Raw genomic sequence first — 21,799 nt, forward strand, 5'->3', positions numbered from 1 at the left:
TGCTGCCTAGCACTGGGATCTTGTGAGATCTTTGCTAGAGCCGGTGAGAGAATCGTTTTGAGAGCAGGACCTTGAGATGGGACCGTGACAAGGTGGTGACCACCAGGAAGAGGCCTGACAAGTGGTGGCAGGAGGTGGGATCCTGACAGTCCACCAAGACCCTCAGACATTTTCAAATGGTCCATGGGCTCCTACTTGGAGGAAGGGCAGGATATAAATCTAATAAATAAATAAATAATAAAAGTTTGGTTACCACTGAAATAAAATCTTAACCTAAAAGTTATATCTAGATGGCATTTTACTCCTGTGAAACTGGCAAGAATCACTCCTGGGCAGTCTAACCATTGTTGGAGAGATTGTCAGCAGGTGGGCATGTACTTCCATATGTGGTGGGATTGCCCAGTGGTACAAACGTTTTGGATTAATGTGTTTCAGGGAATTTTCTCTGTTGTCTGCCATATTATTCCACCCAATCCTTGTATAGCTTTATTGCCAATCTTTCCAGAAGATCAACAGAAACTTTCTCAGAAAACTCTTCTTATTAGCAACTGCCAAAACTGAAATTGCTCATTACTTGAACCACAGTTCTGTTTTTATCATAAATAGTTGGGAGTGTAAAGTTTGGACAATCACATTGCAAGAAAAATTAATGCAGTGTAGTAGATTAACTAGAAGGGGGTTAAAATCTGACAAATTTGAAACTACATGGTGGCCTTTTTTAACTTACCTTACATCCCCAGGTTGTATCTCACGTGCCCCGGAAAGCCATTTACCTTTCTGGTCAGACCATCTCGCGCTATTAGGATTTCATATATGGTTTCCTGTGTCCTTTACATGCATTTATGTATTTTTTCTTTCCTGTTTGGTCTGTATTAAACATCTCTTATGAGGAATATCTACTGATGGTTTCTGATTATTACTCCCAAGTTTTCCTTGTTACTGTTTTGTCCTATTTTGTCCTATTTAAATTTGTGAAAATTTAATTTAAAAGAATTTTAAAACCAACATAAAAATCCAGCATTTTGTTGCATTGTTTTGCTCCCAGCAGGAGCCCTTTATGGCTCAGGACCCCAATATCATCTGGAACGCTTCTCCCAATATGAACCTACACAGCACGAGTAAGTATACCTTATGAGATGCTGTCAGTGGGTGGTTCCTCTGACCGGCTGAGTGGTGTGCGGCCTGCTGTAGATGAGGTCACCCTCTAAGGAGTGAGTTCATAGTTTGGGTTTTTTTCCTGGATCCCCTGCTGTCACTTGAGGCACAGGTGGCCTCAGTGGCACAAAGTGCCTTCCATCATCTTATCTGGACAGGGATCACCTGGCTACGGTAATCTGTGCTCTGGTAACCTCAAGGCTGGATTATTGCAATGCGCTTTACATGGGGCTGCCTCTGAAAACAGTTCAGATGCTTCAATTAGTGCAGAATGCAGCTGCCCAATTGTTGATGGGTTCAACATCTATCCTGTTCCAATTGCATGCTTCCAAGTCAAACTGCTGATCTTTGACCTATAAAACTCTTTATGGCTCAGGACCCCAAAATCATCTGGAACGCTTCTCCCAATATGAACCTGCCTAGACCATTAGATCTTCCTCTGAGGCCCTTCTCCAGGTCCCCCCTCTTGGGGAGGCTCGGAGAGTGGTGACAAGGGAGAGGGCTTTTTCAGTTGTGGCTCCCCAAGTGTGGCAAATGCTCCCCAGTGGGGTCCGCCTGGAGCCTTCTTGACATCTTTTCAGCGCCAGGTAAAGACGTACCTTTTCTCCCAGGCATTTGACAGGTTAAGATGATGTTTTGTTTTAATGTGCTGCCAAACCTTCCTGCAGCTGCGTGGAGGTGCTCTTGCTATTTTTTCGTTGTTCTTCATTGTGATGTTTTTATAGTGTGTTTTATTTGTTTTTGTTTTAACATTGTGTAAGTCGCTTGGGGACTTTTGGGTATCAAGCAACTAATATATCTAATAAATAATGATAATAATAATGATAATAATAATAACCCCCCAGAATCCTGAGAACTGTAGTTTAGCCCCCACAGAGCTACAATTCCCAGCACCCTTAAAAAACTACAATTCTCAAGATTCTTTGGCGAAAGATATGTGCTTTAAACGTATGGTGTGTACACAGCCTTTCTTTCTTTCTTTCTTTCTTTCTTTCTTTCTTTCTTTCTTTCTTTCTTTCTTTCTTTCTTTCTTTCTTTCTTTCTTTCTTTCTTTCTTTCTTGCTGTTGTGGGGAAAAACTGACCTTGGGAAGGGGAAGCAAAGTTACCAGAGAAGGGTGGTACCCAGGAGAGGCTCTCAAAATTCTCCAGCACAAAAACATTGGCATCTGCACAGCTCTGTTCCAAAGGCTGGTTAATCTTTGAAGCACCCATCAAAGGGGTGGGACGTGGGCACTCACACTCTAGCAAAGAGCACGGCTGCAGAGAACAAAGGACAAGCCAAGAAGGCACAGGTACCGGAGCTCCGTCGGAGGGACTTCAGGAGGAAGATGTTCCCGGTGGTTCCCCTTTGCGTGGGACTTTTAGCCTTTCTCTTGATCAAGCATTTCCTGACTGTTCAAAAGGCCCGACACAAACTCCCCCCCGGACCAGCACCACTTCCCATCATCGGTAACCTGGGGATGCTTGACTTTCAAATCCACCACGAAACTCTGCTAAAGGTATGATGTCTCCTTTGTGTGGGACTGCCTGAACCAGCCCTTATGGGAACCATTTATCTATTTCAGAACATTTGTAATCTGCATAATATGAAAGAGAAATCTCTAAGCAACGTACAAAGCTCGATATATAAAAACAACGGTGTAAAGCTATTGATCTCCATGTCGTTATAACAACAGATAAAATACAAATGAGAATGGACATACAGGGTCCAGCGTCAATAACCATTGTTTGGAATGCTTGGGCATATAAACAGGTCTTTAAAAGATGTCTAAAGCAAATACTAGAGCAAGCCTTTGGTATGGCCGAAGGGTGAGCGTTCCAAAGTGCATATTTGCAGAATGCTGTCTGTGGAACTGATTCCGGCTCAACACAGATGATGACAGTGTTTATTACTCTGAATGAGGTGAAAGGTATTGAATGGGTCTGGCTGTTCCCAGTTCTGGGATAAATGGTTCTTGCAGGTTTTGTTGGTGGGAAGCTGTTGTTGCTTATATTATGTGTTTAGGAGGAGTCTTGGGAAGGAGGGACGTGGGTGATGCCACCCCAGTTTTAGTGATCATGGGTAGAGGGAGGTCTAGCCATGGGGAGGTGATGGGCTACTATGAAAGATGAAGGCAAGGCTATCTACGCCTTGTTCCTCCCTCGCATTCCTCCCACGGATGGGTTCCTGGTTGCTCCTCTGCTGTGTCCACTGACCTGTGTGTGCTGTTGTTTAAGGCCAGATTGGTACACAATAAGACCACTCTCACCCATGAGTTGATCATGAATGAGGGTGTCAATCTGGTGTGTATTACCAAGACCTGGGTGGGTGAGCTGGGAAGAGTTGATCTGACCCAGCTTTGCCCACTTGGATTCTCAGTGCAACACCAGCACAGACTGCAGGGACGGGGGGAGTTGCTGTGGTCTACAGAACTTCCATCTCTGTCACCAGGAAGCCACTCTTTCTTCGAACTGGCTATGAGGGCCAAGGAGACAATAAACTAGGGTTGCTGCTGGTGTATCGTCCACCCTGCTGCCCAGCAGCTTCTCTGACCAAGCTGGCAGAGGCCATCTTGGCTGTGGTATTGGAGGAACCCAGAATGATAGTCCATGCTGAGGCTGCCTTGAGCATTCAGGCTCAGGACTTAATGGCCTCCATGACAACCATAGGACTGTCTCAAATTGTCAGTCTGACACATAGGACAGGGCACACTCTTGACTTGGTTTTTGCTCCAGATGGAGGAAGGGGTGGTCTGGAGAGGGGGGTGAGTGCCACCTCACTGTCATGGTCAGACCACTTCCTGGTGAAGTTTAGACTTACAACTCCAATCTTCCACTGCAGGGGTGGTGGACAGATTAAGATATCCACTGGATTCCTGAATGCCCCAGGGGAGTTTCCAGTAGACAGAGCAGGTGACTCTGTTGAAGCCCTTGTCATGCTGTGGAACAAAGAGAGAGACGCATTGGGCTGTTAACATGGTTGACCCCGAGTGCCCTCTCCAGCACTGTGGAGTCCTGTTTGCACCTTGGTACACCACTGATCTAAGGGCAATGAAACAGGCTGGATGACGGGTAGAGCGCAAGTGGTGAAAGGCGGGCTGTGAGGCTGATCAGGCATGAGCAAAACATCATAACTGTGCCTACTGTGTGGCAGTGAGGGTGGTGAAGAAGTCCCATTTCTCTGCCACCATCACATCCTCAGGTAGCCATTCATATTGTCAGGGTCTGTTGATGTCAACTCCAGTAAATGGAGTTTTACAGCATTTGGAGGTCCACTGTGAATTTGAGGGTAAAGTTGAGGGTAAAGTAGCAATCTTGATGCCCCATCCTCATCTACTACACTCCCAAGTGAGGTATCTAGTGTAATGTCTGCTGCAACTTCTTGGGATCAATTTCAGTTGATGTGGCCTGTGGACAAGGTGATTACGATGATGCAGCCAGCATAGTCCTCTCAACCTTTGCCCTTCTTGGCTCATTAAAGCTTGCTGAGGGGGCTTGACCAAGTGGATCCAGAGTTTGGTCAACACATCATTGCAGGAGGGAGTGGTTCCAGCTGCCCTGAAAGAGGCACGCATGGCATTGAGAAAGTGGATAGAGAAAAGTTTTTCTCCCTCTCTCATAATACTAGAACTCGTGGACATTCAAAGAAGCTGAATGTTGGAAGATTCAGGACAGACAAAAGGAAGTACTTCTTTACTCAGTGCATAGTTAAACTATGGAATTTGCTCCCATAAGATGCAGTAATGGCCACCAGCTTGGATGGCTTTAAAAGAAGAATAGACAAATTAATGGAAGAGAGGGCTATCAATGGCTACTAGCCATGATGGCTGTGCTCTGCCACCCTAGTCAGAGGCAGCATGCTTCTGAAAACCAGTTTCCGGAAGCCTCAGGAGAGGAGAGTGTTCTTGCACTCAGGTCCTGCTTGCGGGCTTCCCCCAGGCACCTGGTTGGCCACTGTGAGAACAGGATGCTGGGGGCCACTGGCCTGATCCAGCAGGCTCTTCTTATGTTCTTAGGCAGTGATCTGACCACTGCTGAAACAGCCCACCCTGAACCCACTGGTTTGCGACAACTATTGCCCGGTTGCAAATACCCCTTTTTAGGGAAGGTGATTGAGAAGGTTGTGAGACAGCAATTTCAAGACCTCGGATGAAACAGAAGACTGGGGCTAGTTCTGAGGGTTAAACTCTCTCCACACTCCAATTCATCCTCTGAATCCTCTGATCAGGATTCGGCCCCTGAGGGCATGCCACCTGCCGTTTTGATTGTGTTTCTCTAGCTTAGAGAGGCCCGTGCATATTCAAGGACTGTCTTATCAATAATTATAAGCTACTGTAACTACATACGTCCTCAAAAGATGGGGGGATTTACTCTGTTTCATAACTCTATTCAGCTCAGTCTCACGTCCTGGCAACTCATCAGAACGTACACTGGCAAAAGGAGTGGTGTAAGTTAAACTCTGTTTTAAAGGCTTGTTTTCTCTCTGCCAGGCTTGGGCTGGCCCAGCCGGTAGTAGCCTTGCTTCTGAATGGAGTTTGGAGCTGGTGTACTTTATGCTGCCTTAACTTAAGCCAGCTTAAATTACAGTGACTTCCCATAGTTAGGATTGCTCCATAAGTGTCTAAGTGGTAGGTATTTAAGACTCCCTGTCAGTGCATACTCAGCTAATCCCAACAGTGAAATGATGATACATTTTATTGGGAGGTATAAAATGTCTTATAAATATGCATTCAGAACAACAGATCTATTCTGCATGCTTTTGAAAAATCACAGCCTAAAGCAACCTTTCCCAACCAGTGTGCCTCCAGATGTTGTTGGACCACAACTCCCATCAGCCTCAGCAAGCATTGCCAATGGTCAGGAAAGATGGGAATTGTGGTCCAACAACATCTGGAGGCACACTGGTTGGGAACGGCTGGCCTAAAGGGTGGATTGGCCATTCTATTTATTACTGACCAATTAAGTGATCCAGATTAATGGCATGCATATGCTTGTAGGAATGTGGATTAAATCTGTTCAGGGAGCTGGAATAATCAGCCCGATAACCTTTTCCATTATTGGCTGAATGACTACTGCATATTTACATGGAGGTATGAACCGGGCAAACTGCAAAGCCGTTGAAAACACTTGCAGATGTTTGTTTATTCCTTGTTTGCCTTCAGGGATCAGTGAATTCAAAAACTATAGGTCAATGAACTTAAGAATATTTAAAAGCAAGATCAGTGCCAGTACCCAGTTGGCCAGAATCCATTACCCCCACCATGGCCCCAATCAGAATTGCTCCCCTTTGCTTGGTATCCACTAGGGTTGGGGGAAAAAAATTGATTCAGTTTTCATTTAAAGGCAAATCTTTTAAATTGGCACTTTCCTGAAGAATATGGGAACTTAAACACAACCAACTTATCTGAATTTTGCAATGTGCTTCTACAACCAAGCAATGTTTTCAAAGCTGCACATATTAGAGGAATGTGTGTGTAAAAATGAATATATCCATGTAAATAAATAGCATACAATAATGCATCGTATTGGGGGAAATTGCAAAAATGTGGACATGCCTCAAAACTCCATACAAAATGTGTTTATTAGGAGGAATTCACACTAAAATGCTGATGAATTTTCATTAGGATTTTTTTTTTAATTACAAATTGCTGCAGAGATGTGGAGAACTGAATTTAAGATTGGAAAAAAAACCCAATAAACTGAGAAAACTGTAATGGACAGTTCTTCTACGCCTACAGTTGGGAGTCGTCCCCCCCCCATTTGGAAATAGCAGTGATTGCAACTGGGACTGCAGTGGGGACAAAGGGTCAAATTCACCCCCCATACTATGGTCCTGATTCAGCTCACCTTGTGCTGTGTCACAGAATCATAGAATAGAAGAGTTGGAAGGGGCCTATAAGGCCATCAAGTCCAACCTCCTGCTCAATACAGGAATCCAAATCAAAGCATTCCTGACAGATGGCTGTCCAGCTGCCTCTTGAATGCCTCCAGTGCCGGAGAGCTCACCACTTCTCTAGGCATAAGAACATAAGAACATAAGAAGAGCCTGCTGGATCAGGCCAGTGGCCCATCTAGTCCAGCATCCTGTTCTCACAGTGGCCAACCAGGTGCCTGGGGGAAGCCCGCAAGCAGGACCCGAGTGCAAGAACACTCTCCCCTCCTGAGGCTTCCGGCAACTGGTTTTCAGAAGCATGCTGCCTCTGACTAGGGTGGCAGAGCACAGCCATCATGGCTAGTAGCCATTGATAGCCCTGTCCTCCATGAATTTGTCTAATCTTCTTTTAAAGCCATCCAAGCTGGTGGCCATTACTGCATCTTGTGGGAGCAAATTCCATAGTTTAACTATGCGCTGAGTAAAGAAGTACTTCCTTTTGTCTGTCCTGAATCTTCCAACATTCAGCTTCTTTGAATGTCCACGAGTTCTAGTATTATGAGAGAGGGAGAAAAACTTTTCTCTATCCACTTTCTCAATGCCATGCATAATTTTATACACTTCTATCATGTCTCCTCTGACCCGCCTTTTCTCTAAACTAAAAAGCCCCAAATGCTGCAACCTTTCCTCGTAAGGGAGTCGCTCCATCCCCTTGATCATTCTGGTTGCCCTCTTCTGAACCTTTTCCAACTCTATAATATCCTTTCTGAGATGAGGCGACCAGAACTGTACACAGTATTCCAAATGCGGCCGCACCATAGATTTATACAACGGCATTATGATATCGGCTGTTTTATTTTCAATACCTTTCCTAATTATTGCTAGCATGGAATTTGCCTTTTTCACAACTGCCGCACACTGGGTCGACATTTTCATCGTGCTGTCCACCACAACCCCGAGGTCTCTCTCCTGGTCGGTCACCGCCAGTTCAGACCCCATGAGCGTATATGTGAAATTTTTTGCTCCAATATGCATAATTTTACACTTGTTTATATTGAATTGCATTTGCCATTTTTCCGCCCATTCACTCAGTTTGGAGTGATCTTTTTGGAGCTCTTCGCAATCCCTTTTTGTTTTAACAACCCTGAACAATTTAGTGTCGTCAGCAAACTTGGCCACTTCACTGCTCACTCCTAATTCTAGGTCATTAATGAACAAGTTGAAAAGTACAGGTCCCAATACCAATCCTTGAGGGACTCCACTTTCTACAGCCCTCCATTGGGAGAACTGTCCGTTTATTCCTACTCTCTGCTTTCTGCTTCTTAACCAATTTCTTATCCACAAGAGGACCTCTCCTCTTATTCCATGACTGCTAAGCTTCCTCAGAAGCCTTTGGTGAGGTACCTTGTCAAACGCTTTTTGAAAGTCTAAGTACACTATGTCCACTGGATCACCTCTATCTATATGCTTGTTGACACTCTCAAAGAATTCTAATAGGTTACTGAGACAGGACTTTCCCTTGCAGAAGCCATGCTGGCTCTGCTTCAGCAAGGCTTCTTCTTCTATGTGCTTAGTTAATCTAGCTTTAATAATACTTTCTACCAGTTTTCCAGGGACAGAAGTTAAGCTAACTGGCCTGTAATTTCCGGGATCCCCTCTGGATCCCTTTTTGAAGATTGGCATTACATTTGCCACTTTCCAGTCCTCAGGCACGGAGGAGGACCCAAGGGACAAGTTACATATTTTAGTTAGCACATCAGCAATTTCACCTTTGAGTTCTTTGAGAACTCTCGGGTGGATGCCATCCGGGCCCAGTGATTTGTCAGTTTTTATATTGTCCATTAAGCTTAGAACTTCCTCTCTCGTTACCACTAGGCAATTGGTTCCATTGTCATATGGCTCTAACAGTTAGGATGTTTTTCCTGACTTCCTGCAACTTGAGCCCATTATTCCATGTCCTGCACTCTGGGATGATCAAGAAGAGATCCTGGCCCTCCTCTGTGTGACAACTTTTTGTGTACTTGAAGAGTGCTATCATATCTCCCCTCAGTCTTCTCTTCTCCAGGCTAAACATGCACAGTTCTTTCAGTCTCTCCTCATAGGACTTTGTTTCCAGTCCTCTGATCACCCTTGTTGCCCTCCTCTGAACCTGTTCCAGTTTGTCTGCATTCTTCTTGAAGTGCAGAGACCAGAACTGCACGCAGTACTCAAGATGAGGCCTAACCAGTGCTGAACAGAGGGGAACTAATATTTCACGCAATTTGGAAACTATACTTCTGTTAATGCAGTCTAATATAGCATTTGCCTTTTTTGTAGCCACATTGCACTGTTGGCTCATATTCAGCTTGTGATCAACGACAATTCCAAGATCCTTCTCAGACGTCGTGCTGCTGAGCCAAGTATCCACCATCTTATAACTCTGCATTTGGTTTCTTTTTCCTAAGTGTAGAACTTTGCATTTATCCCTGTTGAATTTCATTCTGTTGTTTTCAGTCCACTGCTCCAGCCTATCAAGGTCCCTTTGAATTTTGTTTCTGTCTTCCACGGTATTAGCTGTGCCCCCCAGTTTTGTATCGTCTGCACATTTGATAAGCATGCTCTGTACCTCCTCATTGATGTATTTGCATCATGTATTTGTTTGCTAATATATGCATTTTTATGGAGATATGGAATATACATTTGCATACACATTACTTGGAAAACTGCATTGCAAAATTTCAAACAGATCCAATTTTGAAGGAGAGCTGTGTTCTCATATTGTTTCAAAGAGTGCAAATTAAGTAAGTTTGCCATTAAATGTGAACTGAATCAAAATCCTCCCCCGCCCCTATAACAGGCCCAGCCTTCTTGTTCCAGTTCAGCCTCAGTTTGCATAATGGGGTGTTCCTGAGCTCCGGTGGGTTTCTATATTTTTGGTTAAGCTGTGGCCCTGACTTCTACCTTCCTTCTTGACATCACAAAAAAGCAAAAGAGAGCACACATTTGCATTAAATCTATATGTCTACATTAAAAGAAATGTACAAATTAAAAAAAACTATAATATAAACAATACAATCTTACTTGTGACCAGGTGGCCACTATGCTAATGATGGGCAACTGCTCCCTCTTCTTAAGGTTATCTTTAAACCAGGCAGCTCTTCAAATTTGGGGTTCTTTAAAATAGAGGACTGTCCCCTGTAATACAGAACACATGGCTCACACTGAAATCTTCACAGGAAAAGACATCAAGCGCTTACTCTTCAGTCCTGACCACCGGCTGCTGTCACCTTCCTGGGTCACCTCAGACAGCTGGGTCTCATGCGTGCTTTTATGTTATTGACTTCTTCAAACCATTATAAAACAACAGCACATGCCAGCTCCCTGGAAACTCATAAACAGATCAATTTTGTCAAGACAAACAACTTTGATATAAGTGGTAGTTACAGAAGATACAATTTGCAAGTCAATACTACAGTTAGCTTTCCAGCACATATCCCCTCCATAGAGCAGGGTGGGTTGTTGGAAGCTGATGGAAAGTTGTCACTTCTGTTAATAAAGATGATAAATGGGAACCATACAGCATTGAACTTGTCGTGTTTTCAGAGCTTGGAAAAGTTACTTTTTTGAACTACAACTCCCATCAGCCCAATCCAGTGGCCATACTGGCTGGGGCTGATGGGAGTTGTAGTTCAAAAAAGTAACTTTTCCAAGCTCTGGTTTAGCTGCACTTTTTATGACTCTACTGTGATGGGTCAAGTGTTCCGAGAAAGCTACTTCCCACACTTTGGCCTTCTGCTGCTTTCCACTGTCTGGCCACCTTCCCCTGAGCAGCTGACAACAACAGTGACACTAGTTTTTTATGACGCACTGAGGGATTCTGTCCACTTTCAGGGGAGAGCAATGGCAGCCCAGAGTCTGGAATCAAAGGCTGTCTAGTTGTACCAGAAACTATTTCAAACACCCAAATTCCGAACTGGTTTACTCTAGCACATTCCCACCATATGTGAATAAGGGTTCCCCTTTCCCCACATCCATGCTGGCAGAGTGGGGAGACGGTCCTATTCGTACGAAAGAGTCTCACTGGTCGACCTTCGAGCCTCTGGTGATGTAAATTAGCTGCTTCAGTTAGAAGGCTTCATAGCGGAATTTTAAATTGGGCATTCCCAGACCATCCTTCTGTCAAGGCCTATACAGCACTGAGTTGCCCACCCTAATCTGTTGCCATCTGTTGAACCATTGATCAGAAATGAAGATAGGAAGGGTCTGAAAGAGATGCAAGAACTTAGGCAAAATGGTCATTTTGATGGCTGCAATGTGACCCAAACAACTTAGATTCAAATGCCTCCAGCTTAACTCTCTTCTTACTAAACAATGAACATGGCCATAATTACGTTTTTCCAACTGGCCCAGGTCCTTAATGGTGATCACTCCCAATTACTTACACACACACACACACACACACACAGAGAGAGAGAGAGAGAGAGAGAGAGAGAGAGAGAGAGAGAGAGAGAGAGAGAGAAGCAGGGCAAAAATCCTGTATTAAAAAACAACTAATTCCACTCCACTGTAGGGAGATTCTGGGGCATGACAATTGAATTAGAGCAGTTTGCTTCCAACCCTGCCATAATGTGGAACGGCTGTAAAGTCTGTTTCAGTAGAGCTACGGCCTTCCCCGGTTCACTCAACACCCTCAAAAGATTGTCACCAAAGAGGATGATCTTGTGGTCACCTGTCCCCCCCACCTCAACTCTCATGCCTTTAATTGAATTACAGGATCTGATTTTTGCCCAATAACTCAATAATGAGGGCAAATAGGGAGGCTAAAAGGGGATACCCTTGCTTAGTGCCTCTGCCCGAAGGTATACCCTGGGAGTCTTTTAACAAGTGAGGGAGTTTGGACTGAATCCCCCTCTTGTCTTTCCAGATGGCGTCAATATACGGAGACATGTACACCCTCTGGCTGGGACGCATCCCTGTGGTCGTGCTGAACGGCTTCCAGGCTGTGAAGGAGGCCCTGATTGACCGCTCTGAGGATTTTGCAGAGCGACCCATTTCACCTTCCATTGAGGGTCTAACAGGCAGTGAAGATGGTATTTCTCACTCCCGATGTGTTAAGGGTGGGTGGGGGCTCATTTTTAAAGTGGTTGGGAAAGAGGGTACCACAATGGTGGCATCTAAGTATCAGGCAGGGTTTGCTCTCCAAACTGGGACTGGAATTCAGCTTCATGGGATGTCCCTGAATTCTCCCTCTCTCATAATACTAGTGCTTGGAAACTTCCAATCAAGCCGAATGTTGGCAGATTCAGGACAGACAACAGAAAGGCCTACTTCACACAGTGCGAAATTGGAACAATGGATTTCACTCACACCAGGCGTAATGACAGGCACCATCTTGAATGGCTTTGTAAGAGGGTTAGACACATTTGTGGCTATGTTCCATCTCCACTATTGGATGCTGTATGCCTCAGAATGCCAGTTGCTGGGAATCACAAGTGGAGAGAGTGCCACTGTGCTCAAATCCTGCTTACGGGCTTCCCATAGGCATCTGGTTGGCCACTGTGAGAACAGGATGCTGGCCTGTATGACCAGATTCAGCAGAACTCTTCTTCTGTTGGTGCAGGGTGGGTGGGGGTGGGGGAGTTGGGCTTTAACAAACGGATTTGTAGACAGAGTTCTTGTGAAACCTATTGGAATTCCTATGGGTTTCTTGATAGATCCAGGCAATTCACCCAACTGTTGGGTTGCACCAGTGTTCCTATGCAACAGTGTGGGTGATGACATCACTGGTCTATTCCAGCATCCAAGGGCTATTTTCAGAGGTTGTAGCTTGGCTACTGCATAGAATCATAGAATTGTAGAGTTGGAAGGTGCCTATAAGGCCATCAAGTCCAATCCCCTGCACAATGCAGGGTTGAGCCCGGCAAGGCAGGATGAGCCCTCCCTAGCTCTTCCTCCCACAGCAGAGAATATCATCTCAGAGGTTGCACCCAGTCCACACAGTGTGTGCGTGTGTATATACACACACAGAGAGGATTGCCAGGTTCAATCCCTGAGACTGATCCTGTATCTTTAGGAGAAGAGAAAGTCAGCCAAGTGCAGGTGTTCTTGCTGGCAACCAAGAGGTCTTTTGTATCTTTAAAAGTTGTGCAGGGAGAAGGGAGAATTCCACCTTGTGGTTTTTCCCATTACAGGGTTGCAAGAACACCTTCACTTGGCTGACTTTCTCTTCTCCTAAAGATACAGGATCAGTCTCAGGGATTGATCCTGGCAACCCTACACACACACCACCTTTCCTCCAAGGAACTCAAAGTGGTGTACATGGTTTTCCCCTCTCCATTTTATCCTCCCAACAACTCTGTGAGGTAAGTTAAAAGAGGTCACCCAGTGAGCTTCATGGCCAAGTGGGGATTTGAACCCTGATCTCCCAGGTCCCAGCCCAACTCTCTAACTACTACACCTAACTAACTACTACTCTAACTACTACACAACTACTACTATGGAGACAGAACATAGCCATTATGACTAATAATGATTGACAGCTTTAATCTCCTCCCTGCATTTATCTAATCCTCTTTTAGAGCCATCCAAGTTGGTGGCCATCAGTAGATCTTGTTGGAGTGAATTCCATTGTTTGTTTATACAAGTTTAAAACACCAGTGAAGAAAGAGAGGTACTTAAAATTAATTAAATTAAGCTAAGATTAAAGATGCATCTTTAAAATTATCCAAAGAAGTCCTTGGCGTGCTTCCCTGGAAGGCTGTTCCACAACAGTGGTGCAAGCATTAAGAAGGCCCGGCAATTTAACTTGATATTAATTCTGTTGAGCTTAATGAGACTCCTCACAGCTGTGTGTCCCTCAGCTGATTTGTCTGCTTCCAGGTGGATACAGCTTCAAGCTGCAACATCTCCTTTGCAGTAGGGATTGAAGGATCTGTCAGTTTCAGTTCTCTGGGGTTTCTCCTTTTTGCAATCTTAAATTCCGTTCTCCACATTGCTGCAACAATTTGCAATTTATTTTATTACCTCATGAAAATTCGTCAGCATTTTAGTGTGAATTTATCCCGATAAAGGTTTTTGTATGCAGCTTTGAATGATGTGCAAGTTTTTGCAAGCAATGTCCTGCAATTATAAAGCATTTTTGTATGTTATTTTCACTATATTCATTTTTATGCCCGCTTTCCTCTAATATATGCATTTTTTAAAACATTGGTTGGTTGGAGAATTGCATAGCGAGATTCGCATAAGGGCAAATTTTGAAGGATGGCTGCGTATCTGTTCTCATATCGCTTTGGAAAGTGCCAATTTGATAGATTCACCTTTAAATGCAAACTGCACTGAATTTCTCCCACATCCATCATCTGTGGTAGCTGGAAGTGGGCTCCTGCTGGGAGGAAGGGCAGGATATAAATAAATAAAAAAAGTAAATAAGTGAAACATTTTTGGCTTTATCTTGCCCTAAGATCCTATACAAAAGGACAAATGCGTGAAATGGGAATTGCAGTGCTCGGCTTCTCCAAGTGACCAATTTTGAGCTAGCAAACAATGATGCATGAAAGGCTAGCAGAAAGATGAACAATTAATTGATAGCTCTAGAATTTAACTTTGGGGGGGGGAAACTGTCTCATCCCTGATTGTGTGAATCATGCTTAAGCAGCTACTTGTGAAACATGATCTGCAATCTCTTATTCTCTCTGCAATGCCAGGCGTCCTATTTTCCAATGGCAATGTATGGAAGCAACAGAGGCGATTTACCCTGATGACCTTGCGGAATCTGGGCCTGGGGAAGAGGAGCCTCGAGGATTGTATTCGGCAAGAAGCCAATCATTTGATCCAAGTCTTTGGGCAAGAAAAAGGTAAATGGCCTTTGCCTTGTTCCAGAGGCTGATGAGAAAAGCCCAAACTGTGACATCTGGAGATTGTTTCATTGTATGCCAGTCTCTGTCTAGACTTGGGATGGGGAACCTGTTACTTTCCATTACCTGTGGCCAGCATGGCCAATGGTTAGGCATGATGGGCGTTGCAACTCAACAATATCCGGAAGCCACAGGTTCTCCATCCTTGGCCTAGACTTACGTTCCCAATGCACTAATTGTAACCAATAGCAAATTGCTTCTCTTTTGCTTTTAAACAAAATCAGTAGCAGAATGAGAAGGAACTCAGTATGGTATCTATCAGTGCTAGTCAGGGACATCAGTCAAAATTATACCCCAGAGTAATAATAAAGTAAACCAGTGACAAAGACCCAAACTCGGGATTATCAATGAAACAAATTAGACAGCGGACATTATATATGTGTGTGTGTGTGTGTGTGTGTATAGAAAGAAAGAAAGGAAGAAAGGAAGAAAGGAAGAAGGAAGGTTGTGGAGATGTTAGATGGGAGCACTCAGGAGTAAAGATGGATGCCCCTGAAGGGTGCAATTCTAAACACACTTAGTAAGGGACTAAGACCCATTGAACTTCACAGGACTTATTTCTTAGTAGATATTGTTAGGATTGTGCTCCCAGTAAGGCTTGACTAAGGATCCTCTGCAATGATATCCATATCAAAGCAAAGTTGGCAACCCCCTGCCTGGAATGACCTGTCTGCCTTTTAATGTGGCTGCTCCAAATTTCTTTACAGACTTGACCCTTTACTGCAGACAGAAGTTTGAGAAATGAGTAAGAGTTAAGAAGATTCTCTACTCTTTCCTGCCTACTCTGTGGGCTGCTATAAACTCACTTTGACAGCCAACCCAATTCCAGTGAGTAATAATTGAGAGAGAAAACACACATGGTTTGGTCTACCTTTACATGCAATAGCATGGGAACAACAGCAATTGAAGCTACACTTCCCAGTATGTGAATTCTCTTTTACCGCTATTGGACAAGAAACAAACTGTCATGAAACCAACAAGGTGCATCATCAGTGGGGTTAAGGGGGTTGAGCCGACCATATGAAACCACTTTTGTTGCTTCTATGGATGTAAGGGAGTAAGATCAGAGGTAAATGAAATGCAAACAGAAAAAGAAAAAGACAGTGATGATTTCCTAAATGCAATACCATACCAACCACAACAAGATTCCTATGAGTAAGACAGAAAAGTAATTATCCTACAACCAGTCAGGGTTCCTAACTAAAACTAAAAAAATCCTGGCAGCCAGTCAGAGAAATCCCCATGCAGCACAACCTGACCCAGGGGCTACAGTTAGTGCAGAGTGCTGTGGCATAATTGCTGACATGAGTGAGACCCTATCATCATATTATACCTCTGCTCTGAAATATGCACTGGTTCTCAATTTGCTACCAGGCCAAGTTCAAGGTGTGCTTTACATGTTTTGGGTGCCACATAGTACTTGTTCTGCTCTTATAAGAAATCAGTCCTTTAGTGTGGCAGCACCTACACTTTGGAACTCCCTGCCTATTGACATTAGGCAGGCACTTCATTGTACTCATTTTGGCACCTGCTAAAAACTTTTTTGTTTAGGCAAGCCTACCAGGCATGTAGAAGCTATTATATTTTTTATCTGCTTTTAACTCATTGTTGATTTTATTATTTTGAATGTTTTAAAATACCTGTCTTTAAATGTTTTTGCCAATAATTTTATTGTTTTAAATTCTTCTATAAACCGCCCTGAGTTTTTTTTTTTACAATAAAGTAGTATAGAAATGTTGTAAATAAAATACAAAAATAAGTTTTGGAGTCACTGTGGCCCTTGGGTCTCTTTCCTCTTTTGTACCAAGTCAGGGCATTTGGTACCATCTAGCTCAGTACTGGTGACATGGACTAGCATTGGCTCTCCAGGATTCCAGGCAATAGTCTCTTCCAGAGATTGAATTTTGGACCTTTGCATTCAAAACATGTACCCTACCACTGAGCAACAGCCCTGTTTAAAAACATGTCTTTCAAAATTGTTGTTTTCAGTTCACTAATGAATGGACAGCATACTAGAGCAGATGCACACCATGCATTTAAAGCACATTCAGTATACATTTGAAGCACATGAATCCCGCTACAGAACCCTGGGAACTGTAGTTTAAGGATAGTGGGAACGCTAACTATGAGGGCAAACTTCCTAGGCTTCTTTGGGGGAGGTCATGTGCTTTAAATGTGAGTTGGATGTGCTTTAAATATATTATGTGGATCTAGATTACTTCATAAACTTTGCCTGTATATAAATCATTTTAATTAAATTTTAAAATGGAAATAAGTTACATAATGTACTGTGTGACCATGGACTATGCACCATCTCTCAGACTAACCTGTCCTTCAGGGTGAAAACAACAGAGGGGAACCATGACCACCTCAAGGAAGAAGGGTACACTTAAAATGTAGAGGAAATAATAATGTACAACCATAGTGTGAAATCAGATACATATAATGTACAACCATAGTGTGAAATCAGATACATAGCATGAAGAAATGTTTATAAAAGCATGAATGTCAATGATTGTTGTTTGATTTATTGTTTACACGACCTGTAAAGATATTTATAGTGCAATCCTATGCATGTTTACTCAGAAGCAAGGCCCAATGTATTCAATGGGGCTTACTCAGACAAGGAAGCATGCACAGGACTGCAATTCAATGATAAGAAACTTCACTCACCCAATCCAAAATTCAGAATCATGCAACTTTAAGCTGTTTTGCAGCTGTTTTATATTTGTTTTATGGTTATTGGATTTTAAATGGCTTTATTTCTTGTTGTGAGTTACCTTGGTTTCCAACCCTACCTCACACGATTGTTGCAAATATTCCATATATACACACACTGGAGATGTAAAAATACATACACCCCATATAATAGTTTATTGTCAAAACCAGTTGGCCATTGCAGAACCTTTTTTTAAAAAAAAAGTATTAGTTTCCTGCCAGATAAAAGCAGTGACATCTAAGTAACCCCTGCCTAACTGCTTAAAAAAAAAGGATTGGAGGGGGTGAGAAAGATTTACAACACAATCCTTTTCTATGTTCACTCAGGAGTCCCACTGATTTTCAGCACATTCCTAACCATGTCTACTCAAAAGTAAGTCCTACTGAATTCAATGGGGTTAACTCCCAGGTATGTAGAATTAGCATTGCAGCTTTACTCCCAGAAAAACTTCATATTGGGAAGGTTTTCAAAACAGGTTATGAATAAGACAAATAAACTGCCCTATTCAACAGTCCAATAAAATTTAAACTTTTAGAAAAGTATAACACTGCAGCATGTACACCTTTTAACACTTCTGTTCAAAAATTATTTGAAAGATAAAATGTATAATATGCCATTTTTGCAAGTAATTAAAAAAAGCCCTGCATGCACACTTTTATTATAATTATAACTAAAATTGTTTATTGTGTATGCCCACCAAGATCCTGCTGTGATCTCCTGTTGTAGTGCAATCCTATGCATGTTTACTCAGAAGCACATCCCAATCCTGTACAGAGAAAGTACTCTTTATGCTGCTGAAAGTTATAAATTTACTGAATTCCTGATGTGAGACAAGCAGGAAAAGAGAACTGCTCAGAACCTGAAATGGGGTTTAGCTATTGCTATTGTCAATCATAACCCTGACTTCACTTATTGGGTCAAACTTGAAAAGGCAGGGATTAGAGCAGCTGGTACTAACAGAAGTTGCAGGGGAGAGCTGACATTTTAGCTTATAGATTTTAAACCAGACCACCTAGAAACTTAATTTTTTTTTAAAAAAAATGAAAGCTAAGAGTCTGGAGATTAAGGTGACTCACCTGGAGACCCAGAGAGGACCCCCCAAAATTGGAGTCTCTGGGTGAAAACCGGAGACCTGGCAACCCTAGTCCCAAGCCATTTAGAGCTCTATAGGCTAGCACTAACCCCCTGAATTGGCCCCAGTAGCTCACTGGCAGCCAGTGCAGTGCTTTCAGAAGTATGTCATATGAACATATGAACATAAGAAGAGCCTGTTGGATAAGGCCAGTGGTGCATCAGGCCCAGCATAACGTTCACACAGTGAGTCTGGGAAGCCCCTAAGTAGGACCTGAGTGCAAAGAGGACTCTCCCCTCCTAAGGTTTCGAGCAACTGGGATTCAGAAGCATACTGTCTCTGACTAACAGGGCATTGGCAATATGGTTTTCTAATTATAAGACCTCCCCTGGAAAGGATAATTCTGGATTAAATGGGGGGGGTGCAGGTTGGCATTTTGAGGCCAACAACATTATGTTTTATGCTGCAAAACAAACAAACAAGCTTGTATGCCTGAGGAGCACAGATCCTACAAATGAACACCTATCTTGAAGCACTCCCTGAGAGTTAAACCTGTCCTGAGCCTCACAGTATCCTATCATTTTAAGCCAGTCTTCCACACTTTGGTGCCTTCAACTGTTTTGCCCTACTTCATCCCCAGACACCACGGCCCATTGGGAATAAAGACTAAATCGCGGCCTGTCCTCCTTTATGTGCGTTTCTTGTCACAGGAAGACCTCTGGATCCCCACAGACCCATAATATCAGCTGTTACCAATGTGATTTCTTTTATGCTTTTCGGCCATCGCTTTTCCATGGAGGATGAGACCTTCCACCGCTTGTCCGAAGGCTTTAGGACTTTGACTGAATTTCATAGCAGCTACACAGCACGAGTAAGTATACCTCATGAGATGCTGTCAGTGGGTGGTTCCTCTGACCGGCTGAGTGTTGTGTGGTCTGCTGTAGATGAGGTCACACTCCCTCTAAGGAGTGAGTTCATAGTTTGGGGGTTTTCCTGGATCTACTGCTGTCACTTGAGGCACACGTGACCTCGGTGGCGCGAAGTGCCTTCCATCAGCTTAGGCTGGTGGCCCAGCTGCAACCCTATCTGGACAGGGATAGCCTGGCTACAGTAATCTGTGCTCTGATAACCTCAAGGCTGTATTATTGCAATGAACTTTACATGGGGCTGCCTTTGAAAACAGTTCAAAAGTTTCAATCAGTGCAGAATGCCCGATTGTTGATGGGTTCAAGGTGAACAGAGCGTATAACATCTATCCTGTTCCAATTGCATGCTTCCAAGTCAAACTGCTAATCTTTGACCTATAAAGCTCCTGACTGCTCAGGAGCCCAATATCGTCTGGAATGCTTCTCCCAATATGAACCTGCCCAGACGTTTATATCTTCCTCTGAGGCCCTTCTCCAGGTCCCCCCTCTGGGGGAGGCTCGAAGAGTGGTGACAGGGGAGAGGGCCTTTTCAGTTGTGGCTCCCCAATGTGGAATGTGCTCCCCAATGGGGTTCACCTGGTGCCTTCTTGACATCTTCTTTTTGTTGGAATGTATGAGGTTCAACTCCAGCTTCGTGGGTTGAGGCTGCATGGGGTTAAAAAGGGTAGCTAGGGAGGAGACCTTTTGGTTGCTAGGCTACACCTGTCCTTTGATCCTTGCCATCTCTCCCCTTCCTGCTAGACTGATATGCAAAGGATGTTGATCCCAATTCCTTCCCGCCTTCCCCGGTTTCTTCTCTTTCGAGAGGGGAGCAGACATCTTTCCTTTGTCTCTCCCTCTCAACCAGCATGAGAGCTGCACTGGGACCAGTGCAGACTGCTCCAACATAGCTAGTTAGCTAGACATAGAACTCTTTCCTATCAAGCATGTATTTCCAGAATAAAGTAGTTTTTTTCTTATTTTAAAGCTTAAAGTCTCTGTCTGACTAATTTGCAGGGAAGGCAGAATCTTAGCAAAAATTCAAACACACACACATAAGCTCGCTCAAAACTCTCCATTCTGCTAAGCAACTCAATAGAATTCCGACAGGTTACGGGCACCAGCCATGCAAAAGGAGATTTGAGCAATTAAACGAGCTATTGTGTTTGAAACAAGGAAGCTAAATAGAGACCTTTGGAGTTTAGTCAGTGAAAAGAGTTAAGTCTTTACTTAGGGATGGCTACCGTGATGGAGCGGCTAGGACTCCACAAACTAGTCCCCGGAGAGTGGAAGCTGTGGGAATTCCGTATGAGGAATCACCTGAGGCAACAGAAGCTGTTGGAAGTGATTACAGGATCGGAACCACCAGAAGGGGCTTCTTGGGAAGTGCAAACAGTTTGGAAGGAGAAAGATGAAACAGTACAGGATCTTATCACTAAATCCGTGAGTAATTCGCAGATTCCTTTGATCATGAAATGTAAAAACGCTAGAGAGATGTGGCCTGCACTGGAATCGAGCCTTCAGCCCAAAGACCAGGCACATCTGATTGCAATGTTAAGAAGTCTAATTAAACTGCAAATGAGGGATGATTCTTTTGAGGAACATCTTACGAAATTCATGGTGTTAATCCAAGGAATAGAGGAAACAGGAACAGAGTTACATGAACCAATACAAATAGCTTTATTTCTGGACTCTCTTCCAAAGTACATGGAAACTTCTGTACTTGTTTTACAACAACAGAAAAAGACTCTAAACGAGATTATTTCAGAAGTGAGAGAGCAGTTCTCTCAGAAAGCAGCTACGGAAAAAGATAGTGTCTCCTCTTTCCTAAGTAAACAAACTGGCCAGGCCGCTGACCGACTCCCAGTCAAATGCAGATTTGCGGAACAAAGGAGGCAATCACCAAATGTTAAAGTCAAGCGTTGCTTTCTATGCAATTCGGAAAAACACCTTAAAAGTCAATGTGACAAGAGAGAAGGAAAGTTTGAAAAACAAGATAGAGGATTTAAAGGGACAGAAAAGAAAAATGCAAAAGGCTTTCAAGTAACCCATGTTGAAAAATAATGATGCAAATTTCTATGTGGATTCAGGGGCCAGTGCTCATCTAATAAATGAAAGGGCTTTGTTTGAAGATTTAACCCCATATGAAGGAACAGTTAAACTGGTGGACTCGAAAGTCCTGCCATTAGAGGGCGGGGAAATGC

General features: G+C 43.5%; 1 protein-coding gene across 1 annotated transcript in view; it reads left to right on the forward strand.

Moving 5' to 3' along the window:
* The first annotated feature begins 2,377 nt into the window (after positions 1 to 2,377).
* Positions 2,378 to 21,799, forward strand: part of LOC133389720 (uncharacterized) — a 91,646-nt gene continuing 72,224 nt past the window's right edge. The window contains 4 exon segments of the mRNA XM_061637746.1: positions 2,378 to 2,655; positions 11,911 to 12,076; positions 14,690 to 14,839; positions 19,401 to 19,561. Of these exon segments, the coding sequence (XP_061493730.1) occupies positions 2,485 to 2,655; positions 11,911 to 12,076; positions 14,690 to 14,839; positions 19,401 to 19,561 (648 nt within the window). The 5' untranslated portion in view covers positions 2,378 to 2,484.

The sequence above is a fragment of the Rhineura floridana genome, chromosome 7 (genome assembly GCF_030035675.1).
Source record: "Rhineura floridana isolate rRhiFlo1 chromosome 7, rRhiFlo1.hap2, whole genome shotgun sequence".
Classification (NCBI taxonomy): Eukaryota; Metazoa; Chordata; class Lepidosauria; order Squamata; family Rhineuridae; genus Rhineura; species Rhineura floridana.